Source organism: Curcuma longa, chromosome 20 (genome assembly GCF_044706935.1).
Source record: "Curcuma longa cultivar G26 ecotype Majalengka, Jawa Barat chromosome 20, ITB_CL_G26_1.1, whole genome shotgun sequence".
NCBI classification, from domain to species: domain Eukaryota; kingdom Viridiplantae; phylum Streptophyta; class Magnoliopsida; order Zingiberales; family Zingiberaceae; genus Curcuma; species Curcuma longa.
Window position 1 is genome coordinate 5,133,563 of NC_133880.1, and position 18,164 is coordinate 5,151,726.

An 18,164-nucleotide genomic window follows, 5' to 3' on the forward strand; every position below is an offset into this window, starting at 1 on the left:
AACAGCACCTACATGGTCTCCTACCTCATAGACGACTGCAACACCACCATGTACTGTTGCAACACCGACCATGGCTCATGCTTGCTCACTAACAGTGACTCACCACCATCTTCGTCTCCTTCCATGGCCATACCTAACTGAACCTCAACCACCAAACTGTAAACATACCCATTTTATATGAACACTTTCGTACTCAGCGTCTCTACGCCTTTCCCTGAACCATCAGTTTTTTCCACCCCTCGCAAGCACATCCTGCTGCTCCTCCCAATTCTATCCACTTCCTTGACTCGTCGTCTCCTTGGGACATGCGCGGAGAAAAATTTGGAGTGGCATAATGTCGAATCGCCAGGCACTGTTGCTGCTGCATGTCGAACAGTGACAGATGTTGGGCCAGCAGCGGTGGCCATCAAGTCAGCAAATTCCAAAATGCTAGCGGCCAAATCGCAGCAGCTGGTGCTAGCTATCGACCGACAATGGTGGCGCGTACTCGAACCTCTTCGAGAGTCATTCATACTTGCCATGGCTTCGGCAGCAGTTCAGCAGGTATTTATGTGTGTCTGTGTGCTCCTCCTCGCACTGTCGTCCTCTGCGCGACTCTGCTCTGGCCGCGTGCATGCATGCCGCGGATCGCACTGATCAGAGCTGCTGCTGGAAGAGAGCATGCAATCGAAAGGATCGATGCGATGGAGTGGTCGGAAAAAACACAGGAGCCATGGGATTGGAGGCGAAGACAGCGGCTTCTCATCGCCTAATCGCAGTCCTCTGAAAATTAAGTTATGCATGTAGCTAGCAGCGTACGGACCACTCCCTCCTCCCTCCTCCCTCCTCCCTCCTCCTTCCACTTCCATGGCTCAGCTTTTGAATTCAATCCGTACAGACCGAGACAACGACGTCGAATATGTTCGGCTTTTTTTTCTACCGCGCATCCCGAGGCCACTCCCCCCTCTTCTTATTCTGCCTTCTATAAATCGTCCTCCAACTTTCTTGCAGCTTTGTTCAATTCGATCGTCCTGATGTGTGGTTGATTTAGCTACTTGGGAAGTGAGAGCTCGATTGGAGATCAAGCTTGGTTGTGAGTTGTGAGAGGAGCGGGATGGGGGTGGAGACAGGGGAGTCGCGGCGGCGACGGGCGGCGGAGGGGGAGTCGGCGCTGGCTGCTGGAGCTGGAAGGGAGCGGTGCCCGCGGTGTGAGTCGCGGGACACGAAGTTTTGTTACTACAACAACTACAACATGTCGCAGCCCCGGCACTTCTGCAAGTCCTGCCGACGCTACTGGACGCTCGGCGGCACGCTCCGCAATGTTCCCATCGGCGGCGCCTCCCGCAAGCGCCTCCGTCCGTCGCCGGCTCCCGCTGGCGCAACCCCCGAGTTCCGACCCCTGCCTCCGCTGGCATCGACTGACGCGGTGGCAGCCTCCGACTCGCCAGCCGGCCGCGGCGCCTCTCTGTTCCCCGGAGGCGCCGCTGGGCTGCTCGGGATGGAGGAGGCTTTCCTCCCTAGCCGCGCAGGGTTCGGGCTGGGGCTCGGGCTCGGGCTCGGTTGCGGCGCCGCCAGGGCAGCTGCGGCGGAGATGGGGTTCGGTGGCCTGGGCCACCAGGCTTTGCTTTGGTCCCACTCGCTGCTAGACGAGCCGGGAGACGCGTGGCGGGTAGGAAGCAGCGGAGCCGGCGGGAACTTGGCGTGGCCGGACCTCGCCATATCCGCTCCATCCGACGGAGGCGGCGCTCCGGCGAGGGACTTCCACTAATAGCTCGACAATGGCAGTGGCATTAGTTTGAAGGGGCTTCCTAGCTAGTTTTGACTTTGCTTGCGTATCGGACGTCTCCTATAATTATGTACCCTGTTGCTTTGGAAAACACTTGCTAATTTCTCTCCTGCTTAATCGATTAGCTAGTGACCTTCAAACTTTATGCCTTTTCTTATCGATCAATTACTAAATCTTACTTTTTCTCTTGAATTGAGGGGAGAGTTCATAAATTTTGATGCTCTGCATTACATTCCAGTTCAAGCATATCTACATAGATCGTCATGAAATTCAGTAGCTAGATGTTAATTGATATAGAAGCGAAGCTAGTAAAATTTAGCCGTCTGATCGACTTCCAATGACAGAGAGGAGGAGGCGGCGGAGGTGATGTGGCCGCCGGAGGCGACGTTGGCGGCGGCGGCGGTGGCGGTGGCGGTGGCGGTGCGATGCATGCGGAGGTGTAGGATGTGGGCTTGGGAGAGGGCAAGCTGAGCCTGGAGGGATTGGATTTGGCGGTGGAGGGAGGAGATGAGTGCGACGCAGCCGTAGACAGGGTCGCGCACCCGGGCGTCCGCCTCGAACACCAAACTCCTCACGGCGTCTCCTCGGTGCTGCACTGCCATCTCCTGCAAGAGCTTGCTCACGTTGCTAGCGCCGAACACCCTGTGCACGCAGGCGAACTTGCGCGGCTCCTCCGCCGGGAAATGCGGCGCGAACACGCAGCCCTGCACACACCGCCGCCGGAGGAGCCTGCACGCTGCACAAGGCGACGCCGACGCCGCCGCGCTCTGCCGCCTCCTCCCCGCTGCTTCCTTCATAAAAAAATTACAGTACAATTAATCTGCACTCGTTCCTCCAGCCGCTTCCTCTCTACTTCACCAGCGCCGCTGCTTTTAATTTGCACTTGTTAAATTTATACTGACTCAGCATAAGAACCAGAGAGCAAAAAAAAAAAAGAAAGGAAAAGACAAAAGAACAGGAAGCATCACATGGCTGGCCAGTGAGGAGACAATAAAGAGGAAGTGGAAATGTGAAGTTCATGATGGTGAAGGACGGATTTGTCTCCACGTATCGTGATTTAGATTGACAAGATATTTTTTTATTTGTCATATTGCAGAGACTGAATCTCAACGAAGCAGACATTACCATCACCCTCTCTGTAGTCTGCTCTAAAATCGTGCTCATTAATTAGTCTTCCTTTGAAGCCAATTCAATGGGACGTTAGACCAAGCAACGCGTTGTGGGATGAGAACGCAGGAAGCTGCTAGAGTCGAAAAGAAGACAAAAAGGAAGTCTCTCCTTGCCGAGAGGAACGAACTCACGAGAAGGAAGCCTTCGTGCTCAGTAAGGGACCTTCCGCAGCCCTAGGATCCGATGGTGATTTAATATTCGCCGTTCAAATGCTAATACAGCAAGCTAAGACCTGCACTGTCAGGTTGGTTTACATACAGGTAGTGCAAACAAAGTGATCGACATTCTGTTTAAATGCTACCATGCAAGGAGAGGCAACAACAAAGCTTTGAAGAAGAGCCATGGTTTGCTTTCGAGGCTTCCTTACAAAAAAATTCATGGAAGTTTCAAGTATTTTTGAAATACATGGAGCACATTTCAAGTCAAGAGCAGTAACAAAAAAGAAGGGAAGAAATTTACAAAAAAACAAAAAACAGTTAGTCAAGATAAATAGGTATGTACACTCAGGAACCCTAGGGTCCTGTCTTCCCTAATCCTCGAGTGCTTATCCTAATCTTCTAGGGTCTGGATCTCGCCCATCATTATGCGGTTGCTGACCACGTTAAACCCCAAGAGTGTTGAATTCACCTTCTGCCCCTTCTTCCCCTTTTTCTTCACCCGTCCTTTGTGTTGCCCATCGAAGACATCGTCTGCGCCTTCATCCGGATCAGGAACCGCGGCAGCTGCAGCATTGGGGCCGTGACTGGAGTCCTCCACAGATATAGGGTGGGTCTTCTGCAATTCGAATGCAGTGTCGAGGACATCTGATGGCAAGAACTCTTTGTAGTTGAGGAACTTGTCGATGAAATCATGATTGCGATCCAGAGAACCGATGTTTTCTCGCAATAGCATCTCAGCCTCTGACGTTGTCTGCTTTATGCAAAATTCTAGAAAACTGGTATCTGAGGCACGAGTGAAAAATCATGCAACGATTACTTGAGTGCACAGAAAAACAAAGAAATCTATAAAAGTTCTAATAAGTACCATTAGTCCCTGTGAGCCGGATCCACTCATTGACACACCAATCTTGGAATTCCATCGCCTCTGCATATGAGAAAACACAGAGGTGAGAAACAGAAACTGTTAGAAGCAAGTTGATGGTTGCATTGATGGATTAGTTTCTTTACCTGAATTCTTGGAAGAAATGCCCCTACCCTTCACAATGGGCAAAGGCGAGGAAAGAGTATAATCCAAACCTCTGCTTGCAACAACCTTCTTCCCTGTTCCTGCTCCAGAAACTCCTTTTAAGGCAGAGCCCTTAGCTGCCCTGCTGACAGAACTCTCAGTTGGAGGGAAGTCAGACCTGTTCGATATAAACTCATCAATATCATCCTTGAAATTTTAAGGTCATCAAAAATTGCAAGAGTGCAATGCAATGCATCAAAGACAAACTATGACAGCAAAAACAGGAAACGAAAAAATTCTATAGCAGGATGTAATGGTCAAAATTTTGAAATTAAGAATTGCGAGGAACCCACAACTAGTAACAACTAGGCTATGCTAAATTTATTATTCATCTATTGCCTAAACCATTTCAATATCACTCACCAAAATGGATTAACAAACTTTTAACAATCATATCAACCACATTTCTACCTAGCAATGATAAAAATAAACGCTGGTAGTCATGGACAAAAGGGACAAACAGATGTATCAGGATTCAAGGTGTAACTACAGCAAATTGTTATAACATAACATCAACCAGAAGCTGGGCTAGTCTAGCTATTTGAGTTTCAACTGCATAAATCAATATATCACTCCATGGAAATCTACATGGCTAAGCTCTCGATTGTATTAATGTTTCAAGCATTTTAAACTCTAATTGATTCAACTAATGAAAATACAATGTCTATTGATCAACTTGAATGCTCTATTCAATTTGATTGGTTAAACTACAGGATTGAATGCTCTATCTTTAATCAAATCAACTGAAGAACTGATAGGAGCATCTAAAAATAATAATGGCAATAAGAACAGATCATAAGATAGATAAAGTGATTAAATAAATGAAACCAGATAAATATAAGAGAGGAAAACATAAGAGTAGAAGTAATTTTGCCTTCACATATCACACAATAAATTGTTCGATGATAGAAATTAAGTTGGAATGCACTCCTGATGCTAATATATGAACTTAATGAGAAAGAATATACCTTTTGAGTTCTGGTTTTGATTGCTCAGGCAACCCCCAAAATAGATCATCTTCAGCTCTAGGTTTTGTCAGATTTGAAACTTGTGGAACAAACTGATGGGATGATGCAGTGTTAGATGGTGATGTCCCACTAATCTGCCAAGTCCCGCTTCCACGACTTGCCTGGTTTGGCTGGACTTTAGCAGTTGGTATTGGAGCCTGCTGCTGCTGCATGGTTCCAGACCTCTTCTGTTGTTCCATCTGAATGTCTCTTAATGATACCGGTCTCTGCTGTTTCTTAGAGTCAAAAGACCATGCTGGTGGAGGAACAGAGCTTGATTGATCCTCCTTCCAAAGAACAAAATCCCCCAATGATGGAGCAGCTGGAGGAGCCGGTAAAGATTCTTTTCCTTGTACTTGACGTGTAACTTTATCCTTTTCAACAGTTGATGGAGATGCAGACAATTCAGCGGAATTAACTGGTTGTTGTATCTTGGCTCCAGCAGCTTTTGACTTTGATACCTTTTTGCGAGATTTTCTAGTATCTTTAGCCTCAACAAAATCATTGTCATCAACAGCAGAAGCATCAAGATGTGCCTGAACAGGTGATAGCAGTGGTAGAAGTGAGCTCTGAGCATTGCTAGCAGAAGCCCTAACATCTTTATTTGACTTGGCCAAAACTTCTTCAGCCAATAAATCATGCAAATTGCTTTTCTTGCTCTTTGATTTAAGAGGATCTTCAGAGTTCACAAGGAGTGTATTTGATTCTAGAACAGTATCACTGAATGGCTTATTTTCCAAATTACTTATTGATGACCAAGGGGCTGGAGATGGAACAACTTTGGCAGGTGTCACTGCAACAGTTTCAGATTGTGCCTTCAGCTGTTCTTCCTGTTGTATCTCCAGAAGAGATTTAGGTTTGAATCCTGGAGCAGATTTCCATGCCCACTGAGTTGATGATACCTTCTGACTGGAACCCGGTGTAGCAACTACATTCGCATTGGCTTCCTCATCTTTTGTTCCACTGGGTAAAGGATTCACATTGACTGCCAGTGGGGAACTTTGAGGTTCAGACATTTCAATAGTATATGCTAGAGAAACATCAGTGAGCACTTCAGATTTAGCTTCATTGGCATTTACACCAACTTCAGCATCCACATTTGATGCCTTGCTAGAAATAAAATTAGGCAATCCTTTCCCTGCATCTACAGCAATTTTTGTCTTGGATTTCTTTTGCTTCTTAGATTTCTTTTCAGAATTTTTCTTCACTTCTTGTGTTTCTACAACTTTGTTAGGGACTGCTTGATCATTTTGGTCATTGAGATCTAATGAACAAATATTGATATCATGTACTGGATCAGTCATAGGAGGTACAAAATCTGTAGATAATTGACTGTCCTCTGAACCAAGGGGTGCAATGTCTTGAGCCTGAGAAACTTGTGGTGCCTCTTGTTCTTTCTCTGTACCACTCAAACTCTGAGTCATATTTTGGGATTCAAGACCCGATTTCTCTGACTCCCCTCGAGTCTCAGAGAAATTCAAATCATCCACCATCTCTTGTTTTGTTTTGGTATCAGGAAGAGTTGCAACATTATCCATCACAAATTGAGTATCTGATTCATTTGAAGTAATTCCTTGGTCAAGGATCTGATGTGGAATAGGGATAGACAGAGGTCCAGAAGTCGATGAACTAACATCCACGGAACTTTGTAAGTTAGCATTGGGATGATACGATGCTCGTCCACTACCTTCATATGCAACTGGCATCTGCTGACCAATCTGTAATTGTTCATTTCCTCTCTGAAGCACAACATGATCTGTAGCTATCTTGCCTGTTGGCATGGCAACAGATGTTTGAACATAAGGACCACCGAATTGTTGCTGAGACTGATGACTGGAAAGCACATTGGAAAGCATTTGCTGATATTGTTGCTGTTGTTGCTGCTGCTGCTGTATCATCAGTTGCTGCTGCTCTTGATTTTGCTGCTGCTGGAGCAATAATAACTTTTCCAACACAGGTAATTGAGTAGCAGGAATCTGAGACTGCAAATGAAGTTGAGACAGCAGATACTGTTGTTGTGACAAGCTTAGCAATCGCAGATCCTGGTGCATCTCAGATGGAAGAAATTTATCAGGTGGAATAAATGAAGGGTCACTATGTTGAGAGATTAAATTAGGTAAGGAGGGTTGGTTTACTGGCTGGAAACTGTGCTGTTGACCTCCAAATCGCATCTGAGATGGCAAATGTTGATTATAATGCATACTCAATACCTCAGCTGGAAGTTCAGTGCCAGCATGAAGGGGATTATTTACTGTTGCAGCATCTGAAAAATTCGAAAGAAAAGATGCACCATAGCCACCAGTTCGTGAAACTGCCTTATCGGCACCAGCTTGCAAAAGGGACAACAAGTCAACTTGCTGAGATTTAAGAGTTTGGACAGGAGAGTCCATAGTTGACGGAAATAGCTTAGACTGTGGTGAAGAGTCAGGAACCAAATCTGTTTTGGGGCCAGGCCCTGATGATGAATCACCACCTGACCAGTATGAAACAGGATTCATTAAAGACCTTTGCCTTTCCAACAACCTGGCTTGTGTCGAGAGGTAATTTGTCTCACTCCCACTTTCTCCCACCACCCCAGGCAAACCTGAACTTAAAACAAATATATCACGAAGGAATGCTAGAACAAGAAGAATGCCAGTGCTTATACAAGGTAATAATAGGGGAAAAAACACAAGGATCTAACCAACAGTTATGTGAATATGTATTCAGACAAAAACTAACCTCTATTGAAAGAGAATGTTTCTGAAGCTGAACTGCTATTATTATTGTCAGACATCAAAGACTCCAAGAATCGATTTTGTGTTTCAGTTGCAGCAATACTTAGGTCTCTTTGTGCATTTGTAAGCACATCATATTCACTGAGCCCAGTGAGAATGCTACCGGGACCTGCAAATTTACCCCTAGGAGTGTTATCCACTGTGGAAACATGCTTGACCACGCCAAATCCAGGTGGTGGTCCAGCCTTTGCTCTCAAGTGGGGCATAACATCTCCAAGTGAAGAAAAAGGTGCATCAGCAGGATAATTTGCAAGGCGGACTTGCAGATCGATACCAAAATATCCTGCTTCAAACCAGCCAATAACATCGCTTCCAGAAAAAGGACCTTGAATTTGACCTTGAGGGTCCTTGTAGTATAGTAAAAGCTCTTCTGGAGAAGGGGGCTGCAACTTCCTTCCAACCAATACATCCTTGGACATAAAAGAATAGGCTTCCTTTGTTAATTCAGATGGTTGCCTTTTCATATAGGAATGGTTTTTAGCATCTGAGTGTAAACCAACTCCGTCAGTGTTACTAAAGAATGCAGAGCTAATAGCACTGTTGTGCTTAGACACTATATCTTCCTGTAGATGAGAGGGACGCATATGCTCTAGAGAAACCTCTGAGGAAAAAGCATCGCTACCATGCACAGGACCAGGTTTATAGTCCCCACTTGACTGAGATCTTTGTGGAACAAAAGATGATGTTGCCACAAGCCGGGTACTTTCTTTAGAAATCATCTCATCTGCATTTGTTGAAACAATATCTAGGTCTACAAAGACAGTAGCAAATATCAATGATTTAACCAATAAAATACATATCCATCCGATAGAAAGAAACAAAAATTAATAAATAAATAAAAAGATAATTTCGGACAATAGAACAGATTCAATAAGAAACTCACAGGGCTATGCAAAATGAAATTTAGAAGGCTGTATGAACAAATCTATTATACCTTTTGAATCTGATCGAGATCTACTGAGAGTAGTATCTAGCTTTGAGTAATTTCCAAGTTGATAGTGCTGTTTATCGTATGGTGGGCTCTCAGAAGGAATCCAATTCTCCATCATCGAATTGTCAATTTGAGCTCTATAAATATCCACAGCATTTGGCAGGTCATATTTACTATCTGCATGCAATAAATATAAAAGAAACAGCAAACTGAGCAACCATAATAAACATAAAATATCCAATGTGAAAGGGTTACACAAATCTAAACAACAAAAGATTGGCACCTAATTTACTCTGCCTAGATGGGACAGCTTCTGGAGTAGACCTCCCAATGGAGGATTCCTTTGACAGTTGAGGAGCGCCACTACTCACAATATCTCCTTTGTCAATTCCCTTGATGATAACCTACAATATCAATAGCATAAGGGATGCAAGGGAAAAATACAACTCTGACCAAAGAGATCATCTAATTGCTTACCGATTCATCAGCTGTAGGAGCAGAAAATGCTAAGGGCTCCAATGTTTCCACTTGAGATAGGGAAGGAACTTCAACAAATTCATCAATTGATGATCTAATACTCTTTATATCAATTTTCCTATATATATCAAGCATTTTTATCCTAGTATATCTTATGCTGGAAAGATCTCCGGAGGTATCATCAACCTTCTCGTGAAAAGAACCCACCAGATGAACACGAGAAGTATCATTGCTCCTGTTGTTCGTGCCAAAATTAGATTTTCCACGACCAACAAACATAGATGATATCCCATTTTCTACTCTTCCTCTACTATAGCTATGCATATTAGGCTGTTTGAGAGGGGTTTGAGATTGGTTGTAATTAGAGTCTCCCCTCCCACGACCTAAACCATAGTTAGATCTCCATGAACGAGAATAGTGATCATCTCCTTCAGTGTCCTTTCCGTGATTATTCATGTCCTTTCCATGACTAGTGAAATATGATGAGGTCTTGTCAGGAGCCACGTTACTGCCTTTGCTAGACTCCAACCACTTCCCACGCCAGTTATCAGATTCCTTATCACTTGGTCCCCAACGTGAGCTCCATTTGCTCTCACGTCGCAGGTCAATTTCCTTGTTCCCAGAATCACTCCATCTTTCAGGTAGAGAACGGCGTGCTTCCCCAGAATGCTTGGAGGTATTTTCAGGCCAGCGTTCTGTTCTGTGTGAATCGCCAGGCTCTTTGTCTCCCTCCCTCCAATGGTCTCGGCGAATGGCAAAATTTGTTTCTCTCTCTTCATCATGCCACCGCTCTCGGCGACCACCTTCTGATTCATGCAAAATTGGCCTAAAGGCATCCTTTTTCTTTTCAGTACTAGCATAACCATCAACAGTTACTGATGCCTTCACATCATCTGTCTTGTTATCATGAATGGAGCCCAATTCCTACAGACATGTAGACACAACATTACATGTTGAACATGTACCAAAGACATGGACATATCATGCCAAGTGAACAATAAATGCAGTAAAAATAATAATTTGTAGCAGAAGCTCTCTTTGGCTGAACCTGCACTACGGAGAGGAAAATCATGTAGTGTTAACAGATCCGTAAACCTAACCTTACTATCAACTGCCTTTGAAAACAGCCATTGAGGAGAAAGAGGTATAGAATTCTCAGACCCTTGATTGTCTGCAAAAATCAGATTAACATTTACAAAAGAGTTAGGAAAATTTGATTGAACAGAAAAATAATCCAATTACAAGAAGGATAGTGTCAAGATTCATAAGTCTCTTGTTTCATAAATGAAACATTTTACTTGCTAAATGTACTACAGTTACAAAAAAACAAAGCTAAAATAATCACACTGCAAATTCAGCAAGATCTTTTACTAACTCAAAGATTGCTCCTTATCCTTTTAATGGCCAATGACTCAGAATGCTTATAACAGTATGGTTTTCGTCTTTCCACTGACTGTTTAGGTTATTATACAAGAATAAAACATGGTACACAATTATTTAACTTAAAGACGATGTGAATTGATGAAAGTAAGAAGAAACAATGGGTCTTCATTGATCAGCCTTTAATACAGCATCCAACATGGGTGTGAATGCAAATGTCCAACATGTCGCTTTTAAAAACATGTGATCTAGATATCAAGCACCCAATGGGAGTGTCATTGTCCAAGTGTCTATATTATCAAAGCCTTGGGGTGTTCTGATTCTATTTGACAAGGATGGACCGTTGCCCTCTGGGTTCTGCAAATTGATCAGCGGCAACTTAATCGGGTGATTGTGAAAAACAAGCATGATTTGATGTCTTGTTATTAAAAATTGAAGAGATTACTAAATCAACTTCTTGAAAGCACTATGGACACTTCAACTCTTATTGCTGCCATTCACGCTTACAAACTACTCCTGTTAAATCCTAACAAAGTGATTGTTTATGAGACTAAAAAATTAACATTTAGAAAAAATAATAAATAACACCTCAAATGTTAAAGTTACAATAACACCTCAATTTCTAAATCTACTGTCACAACTTCAAAGCATACCAAGAAAAAATGGCATTGAGTATACCTTTACACTTGAGAAATCCAAGGTAAACAAGAAGAACGTGCTAGGATCTAGAAAATGTAACAATGACTATGTTGTCAAAAGCGTTAGTGGGGAATTCAACTGTCTAAACTGCATTGAGAGCATGCATGGGGGAAAATTACCATACTCCCTCTTATCACACTCATTTTGAGATTACACTCGAAATTCACAAAAACTATGCAAAAGAACTCCCTTCTTTATTAGTTAGCCAAGTATAGTCATACCGGGTCCGGGTCATCTTTTTCTCACTCGTTTTCTACTCAGAGAGCCAAATCAGGCAGGACACTGTACATTGGACGACTATAGCGAGGAAGAATAGGAACTACGAGCAAAAGACCAACATTTTCAAACTTCCCTCTTTTCCTACAGTCGAAAGATCGACGTCTAGGGAACTAGATCAAAATATCTACGACCAAATTAACAACATCACCTACCCTATCACACAAAGAACAGCGAACGCGATAACGATTTCATGTGATTCGAACTCAAAAAAAGACTGAGGGAAACAAACTGAAAACCCCATATTAGAAGCGCATCGTCTCGGCGCGAGGAAAAGGAAACAGCAATCAAGAGGCGTAACCAGATACACGAAAGGTATAGCACAGGAATCAAAGGATAAAGATGAGTCACGGAAGCCGTGGCTTCAACGCCCTATCCGGGAGGAAAGACGGGACGACCTCTGTGACTCGGGGGCGGAGGCGGATCCACTGTGAGGCCGCGGCGGTCGTCGACATTCCTGAAGTCGGCCATCGTCGGAGGCAGCGGAGGACGCAAGGCTCACTCGTGCTGTGGTGGCTGCTCGCTAGGGTGAAGCGTAGAAGAATTAGGGCAACGGAAATGGGAGGATTAAAAAGGGTGGTCCGTGCGGGAGAAGCACTGGGCATCGTCGCGGACTAATTCGTGTCCACGCGCGGTGAGATCACCTGATTATCCCAGCCGTCGATCTCCCTGATCCAACACTTCACCCGCGTCTCCTTACCCTAGTTACTCTTACCCAACCATCAGTCAAACAATCCAAACAAGTCTCATGTTAAATTTTGTTGGGGCCCCCACCGGGTACAACATGAGTAGATCTTTCCTTGTGTGATCACCCGCGGCTCAATTTACAATCGTGATCCAGCGTACCGCCCCGAGAATCCAACGGTCATCACAAGTAAATGAGCGTCGTCGATTCGTTGTCTCGTAACGAGGTGTGGCTTTAAGATTCGGTCGCGGAGCAAGTTACAGCAGTCGAGTCGGTCGGTAAGGACTGGAGTCCGAAGAAGTGCATCGTAGTACCACGTGGCACGATAATTGTGGTCCGTTCTCGACAGTTATTTTACACGATCTAAAATTTTTCTCAAAATTAAATTTGTATTGTTAATTAGAAGGAAATCGGAGTTTGGGATTAGATATTTGTGAACAAACTCAAAATCCAAATATTCGAATCGTTTTGAAGCTAATCGAGTTGGATTGGATCCCAACCCATTTTTATTGGGCCTACTGTGGGCCTCATTGAGTTGAAAGGGACGATTAGAGAATTGGGCCGAGCCCATTTTATGTTGGCCAACTTGTTATAATAGTGAATTCTTCTTCAAAAGGTGTAATCTGTCACCATTTTTAATGCCCCTACACGATCGGTCTCACGATCATTTGTAAGAAGGTAAATTAAAAAATTGTAATTGATCACGACGCAGAAGGGTATTGTCTGGCTTCGCCAACATCGGCCTCACAACCATTTGTACACAGAAGAGTATTGTCTGACTTCGACAGGATTCGAACACTTGCCCTCTTCTGTGTCTACTTGTAATCGTTTGCTGCATCATAACCAACTCAGCTATGTCTCAGGAGCTAGAATAGTGAATTCGAAAGACATGATAGAGAACCAATACATTGAAGGAAATAATAAGTATTAGTACATCAAAATACAAAAGAAAAGAATATAATTTATTGTTACAGAGCAAGTCACGTGCGAGTAGATAAACTACCTAGTCATAACAATAAATGATATGAACACTGCTTACATCTGGCTTTAATTGGGCCACTTATTGGTCTTCCTATTTGAAATAAAATAAATAGTAGATATATTATACCGAATTAAAGGGGGTCCAGCGGACCGCATTGATTTCGGCTCACACGGTCCGTTGAACCGCGTTCTTGACTCGTGAGCTTCTCTTTACCCATAAATGCACTCCTATCGTATTAGATGACGATGTTCATACATAGTGGTTGAAGGTGGAAACATTTCGATGAAAAACTCCCATGCCCTTTTGCACTCCTATTGTATTACATGACGATGTTCATACGTGAAACATTTCGATGAAAAACTCTTTTATTAAGATGGTAAGAGCTAAGAGCTTTTCGAATATGATTGAGTTGATTATTACATGATAGATTTGTTAAAGTAGATAAGGATAGAATCTCGACGAAATCGAGATAATACTTTCTTCATCGTGGTCAGTTGTAATTTTTTGATTTACCTCTTCACATATAGTCGCGAGGTCAATCGTGTAAAACCGCTAGGATATCAAATTCTACCTTTTGTCAAAGATGGTAAGAAATATAACAGACTTCCTAAACAACGAAAGTTTAACATATTACATTTAGAAAGTTTGAAAATTTATGATGTTAATCGTCCGTGAAGATTAATCATATAGTAAAAATTAGATATTTAGATTAAAAAAATATATGAGTAATTTAGATTAATTCAACTGTCAAATTCCTAATCCTCCTCAATAATTGTTTTTTTTACATAAATCACCCCACACAAAAAAAAACTCAAATTACAGGCCCATCTTAAATTCTAGATCAACCCGAGGCCTCTTCGCCGGCGGCGTCAGTGCCGTCGTCGCCGCCGCCACCGCCTGCGACTCGCAGCGCGGGCACCGGAGGCTGTCCTTCTCGATGAGCACGTACGAGAGGCAGCCGGAGCACCCGGCTGCCACCAGGAAAGACCCGCCTGCGTCCTCCACCCCGGAGGTCCGGCGCTTCGCCGACGCCGTCGTTATCGACGACGACGTCGACGTCGACGAAGCCGAACCCATAGACGGAGACGCCACGGAGATCTCCACCTCAGCAGCCACGCTCAGCCGCCGCTCGCCTTGGGATTCCCGCCCCGCCCGCTCCAGCGCCCGCTTCACCTGCTCGATCGTGCACACGCTTTGGCCCCCGCCGGCGAAAAGCCCCGCGGCCTGCTTCCGCCGAACCACGTCCTCCGGCGACTGGTTAAGGTCCTGCGACAGATCAAACATCCATCAAAAACACTCTTTTACCAAACAATCAACCAAACGCTACGACAAAATCGATACCAGCGGCCGGAGAAGGGGGTGATGGCAGCCCAAAGAAGGCGCCTTTAGGCTCACAGCGGCGACATCCTTAGCTCCGGCGGCAGCCGGAGAGACTCCGCCGAGGAGGTCGAGGGTTATCAAATCCCTCTTCGCTTCCTTAATCGAGCTCATCTCCATTAATCCACAGGCACGGAGGCAAGAAGAGCAGCATATATAGACAGAAACAGAGGAAGACGACTATTAATTAATGATTAAGCAGCAGATTAATTAACTAATTAAAAAAAGAAGGCGATAGGAATGAGATAATGAATAATTAGGGGGATTTAATTAGATATTTAAAAGGGGGAAGAAATCGGAAGGAAACAAGTGAATTGAATGCTCCTCTGCTTTGGTGGATTAATAATTATAATTTTGACCCAGCTCTGCCATTTAATTAAATAATTCTGTCTCCAAGCCCTTGGATTCAAGCTTTCAATTAGTATCTTCAAAATATTTTTTTTTTAATAAAATAATAAATAAAACATTTTAAATTTAATTTAACTAACTCAATTATCGTATTAAACAAGCTTAAACAACATATTTATAACTCTATTCTTCGAATTCAAAGTAATAAATGATATTAAAATAGCATTGTCGATAATAAATAAAATCTCTTGGAATTCAACGATATTAATTGAGTCGAGGTAACGTAGGAAGAGGGACGATAGGAGATAGAGAAATCAAGTGTATTTCCTTTCCCCGAGACTTTATCGATTGGCTACATGTTTATCTATTAATTAAATTTAGCTCATTAATTGTTCTTAATCTAGTGAAGTTAATCATTAAGATTTGTGTATAAATAAATAAAATAAAATAAAATTGTCTCGGGTGCATAAATTGCATGTAAGGAAGGAGGGGCTTGACCCTAATTAAGGTAGAAATTAAAGATTTGGGGTATTCCAATGGCTTTTAGTAGACGCTAACGCATGGACTTTGGCCTTTGGATGTGAAGCCATAAATGCTAGGGTTTGCATAATCCAATGGCACCGTCAATTAATGCTCCCAAGATGAAGAAAGATTTTGATGAGACTTGATTTCTTTTTTTTTCCTTTCTAAATTATATATATATATATATATAGATGATCGATATCCTGCATGTCCGTTTATGCGAGTGCGTACATGATAGAGAAGTGCGGTGAAGTCATTTAGGATTTTACTTTTAGAGGTTAGGAATTAGATTATAGTATTGAGTATAAAAAAAATTAGTTGTTCACGGGGATGTGCAAGGTAAAAAGTGCAGGATAACAACTCGACACACTCCGTAAATACCTAAATTTTATTCATTTTAAAATTTCTTTCATACTTAATACAATAACTGAACCTCTAAATCGTAAAAGGAAAATCACACACACACATATATATATATAGAAAAATGATACGCTACATGAGAAATGTAGCATGAAACTCAACATGATACACTCAACTGTATAGGATGTGACCCCCACTGTATGGATGTGGGACCCACTGCATGGAGTGTATCATGTTGAATTTCATGTTACATTTTTCATGTAATGTATCATTGCTCATGCCCGCGCGACGAAAAAACCCGACACCCATACGCGACCGCCCGACCTCTCGACGTTCATCGCCGCCGTTCTTCGCCGTCCGGTCACCGCCGGCCACCATCCCGGGCTCGTTGGAAGCGCAACTCGACGGCGCACACATCGGCACCGGATTATCATTTCGGCCGAAACACAGCAGACGCGCTGGTGGCCGATTTCGCCGGAATCCGGCCGGATATTCCGGCCGAATCGGCTATATATATATATATCCGGCACCCGCCGGACCGCTGGTGAGTTGCGGTTATATATATATATAGAAATGGATTCGGTGCGCGCACGATATCTTGTGTATCTGATTTTGGGTTGAAAGTGTTTTGTGTGCTTACAATTAAACCATTTAAGATTTCTTCTTTAGAGTTTGGGTTATAATATTAAGCAAAAAAAGTTTACATAGAAAAATATATAGGTACTCAAGGGATGTGTTGGGATGTTATCATATACTTCTTATCATGCATACTCTGTGAGCAATTAATTTTTTTTATCCTTAATACTATAACTCAACTTCTAAACTTTAAAGGGAAAGTCTTAAATAGCTTAATCATAATAAAAAAATAAAATAAAATAAAAATTTGATACCATTCTTATTTCGGGGCACTCGTAAGTGTTTCGGGCACTTGGGATCTCCTATTGCACATCGTACACACAAGATATCAGAATCCTAGATGCGTCATAACTCAATTTGTAAGTCAAAAGAGATTGAAGTAGATATAACATAAAGTTTAAAGTTTTGATCATGGTGAACTTTAAAGTTTGTATCGGTTGAGTTTATCAGCACACTACAGTAAAAGGTGGAATTTGTCACTCCAGCAGTCTCACACGGTCGGTCCCACAATTATTTGTGAAGAGGTAAATTAAGAAATTGCAGTTAGCCACTATGAGGAAGGGCATTGCCTTGGCTTCGTCGAGATTCGATCCTTATTCACTGTATTAAGTCTGCTAGCCGCAATGACCAACTCAACCATGCTCTGGGGGGGGGCGAGTTTGTTAACACATGATCAAGCATATTGTGCAATAAAATTATATAAAATTTGAACTTTATTTATATAAGAGGGCAGAAATTTACCTTCGAGACTACAATGTGAATGATAGATTGCCGATGCTGTTTTATAGATATTGAGTCACAACTACAGTGAATTGTTAGATGAATTCCTTTCAACAAGCGATTAATCTAAAACGCTGGGTTGTTAGGTCCAAGGGCGGGGCCTCATATATTTCTACCCTGGCTTTAGTTTGGGGGCCATCCAAAGCTGCATAGAATGAAAGAGGGAGACAAATGAAAAAATATTAAAAATTTTAATACTTTATACACAGTTTTTCTTTAAAATATTTTAGTCCGAACGCTTTGCCATTGATTAGGTCGCTAGTTGCGATCGAACGCTATCAGTCTGAAGAATTGGATATCTGGTGCGAAAAAAAGGAAGAAAATTGAAAAAAAAATGTTGTGGAAACATGTGAATTAATCATCAAACCTAACTTGCGTTTGATGTTCAAAATGCCATTGATGGCCCTGCATTCAATTGCACGAGAAGGTGTTTTCCAATATTTAAGTGTTGATCGTGATGTTTACGTGTGTTTTTTTTTTTCTCTTTGAGGAATCAAACATTTCCCTTGCTCGTATGTGTTTTATATGGTTAAGGGATCATTCTAATTAATTTGTTCTTAATTGCATGTGGAATAAAGACTCAACTACTCCTATTTATTAGTCCATTAAGATCAAAGGCAATTATAATGTGTCCTTGTCAATTAATTGATTAGAAAACAACTATTAGAAATGCAATTAAAATCCCATTTTGAAATTTCTTTAATTAAAATCTAAAAATAAATTTTTGGGAGCTTAAACCGGATAATATCATATACTTATGGAAGAGGT

At 42.6% G+C, this 18,164-nt stretch overlaps 4 protein-coding genes across 4 annotated transcripts; 1 reads left to right on the forward strand and 3 right to left on the reverse strand.

The window, feature by feature from the left end:
• The first annotated feature begins 643 nt into the window (after positions 1–643).
• On the forward strand, positions 644–1,783 carry LOC141813286 (uncharacterized). The gene has a single exon (XM_074701225.1). The coding sequence runs from the start codon at positions 1,094–1,096 to the stop codon at positions 1,745–1,747; it is 654 nt and encodes a 217-aa protein (XP_074557326.1). The 5' UTR covers positions 644–1,093; the 3' UTR covers positions 1,748–1,783.
• A 138-nt stretch (positions 1,784–1,921) lies between these two features.
• LOC141813287 (LOB domain-containing protein 4-like) lies at positions 1,922–2,722 on the reverse strand. The gene has a single exon (XM_074701226.1). It carries the CDS (start codon positions 2,560–2,562, stop codon positions 2,071–2,073), a length of 492 nt encoding a protein of 163 aa, XP_074557327.1. The 5' UTR covers positions 2,563–2,722; the 3' UTR covers positions 1,922–2,070.
• A 587-nt stretch (positions 2,723–3,309) lies between these two features.
• LOC141813259 (protein ESSENTIAL FOR POTEXVIRUS ACCUMULATION 1-like) lies at positions 3,310–12,219 on the reverse strand. The gene is made up of 10 exons (XM_074701194.1): positions 12,105–12,219; positions 10,452–10,522; positions 9,352–10,275; positions 9,158–9,278; positions 8,878–9,051; positions 7,888–8,694; positions 5,128–7,750; positions 4,102–4,277; positions 3,959–4,018; positions 3,310–3,876 (listed from the first exon to the last, which is right to left on the reverse strand). The coding sequence occupies exons 1-10, from the start codon at positions 12,175–12,177 to the stop codon at positions 3,485–3,487; spliced, it is 5,421 nt and encodes a 1,806-aa protein (XP_074557295.1). The 5' UTR covers positions 12,178–12,219; the 3' UTR covers positions 3,310–3,484.
• A 1,883-nt stretch (positions 12,220–14,102) lies between these two features.
• On the reverse strand, positions 14,103–14,872 carry LOC141814004 (uncharacterized). Its single transcript, XM_074702004.1, has 2 exons — positions 14,715–14,872; positions 14,103–14,639 (listed from the first exon to the last, which is right to left on the reverse strand). The coding sequence occupies exons 1-2, from the start codon at positions 14,868–14,870 to the stop codon at positions 14,190–14,192; spliced, it is 606 nt and encodes a 201-aa protein (XP_074558105.1). The 5' UTR covers positions 14,871–14,872; the 3' UTR covers positions 14,103–14,189.
• Positions 14,873–18,164: the final 3,292 nt, after the last annotated feature.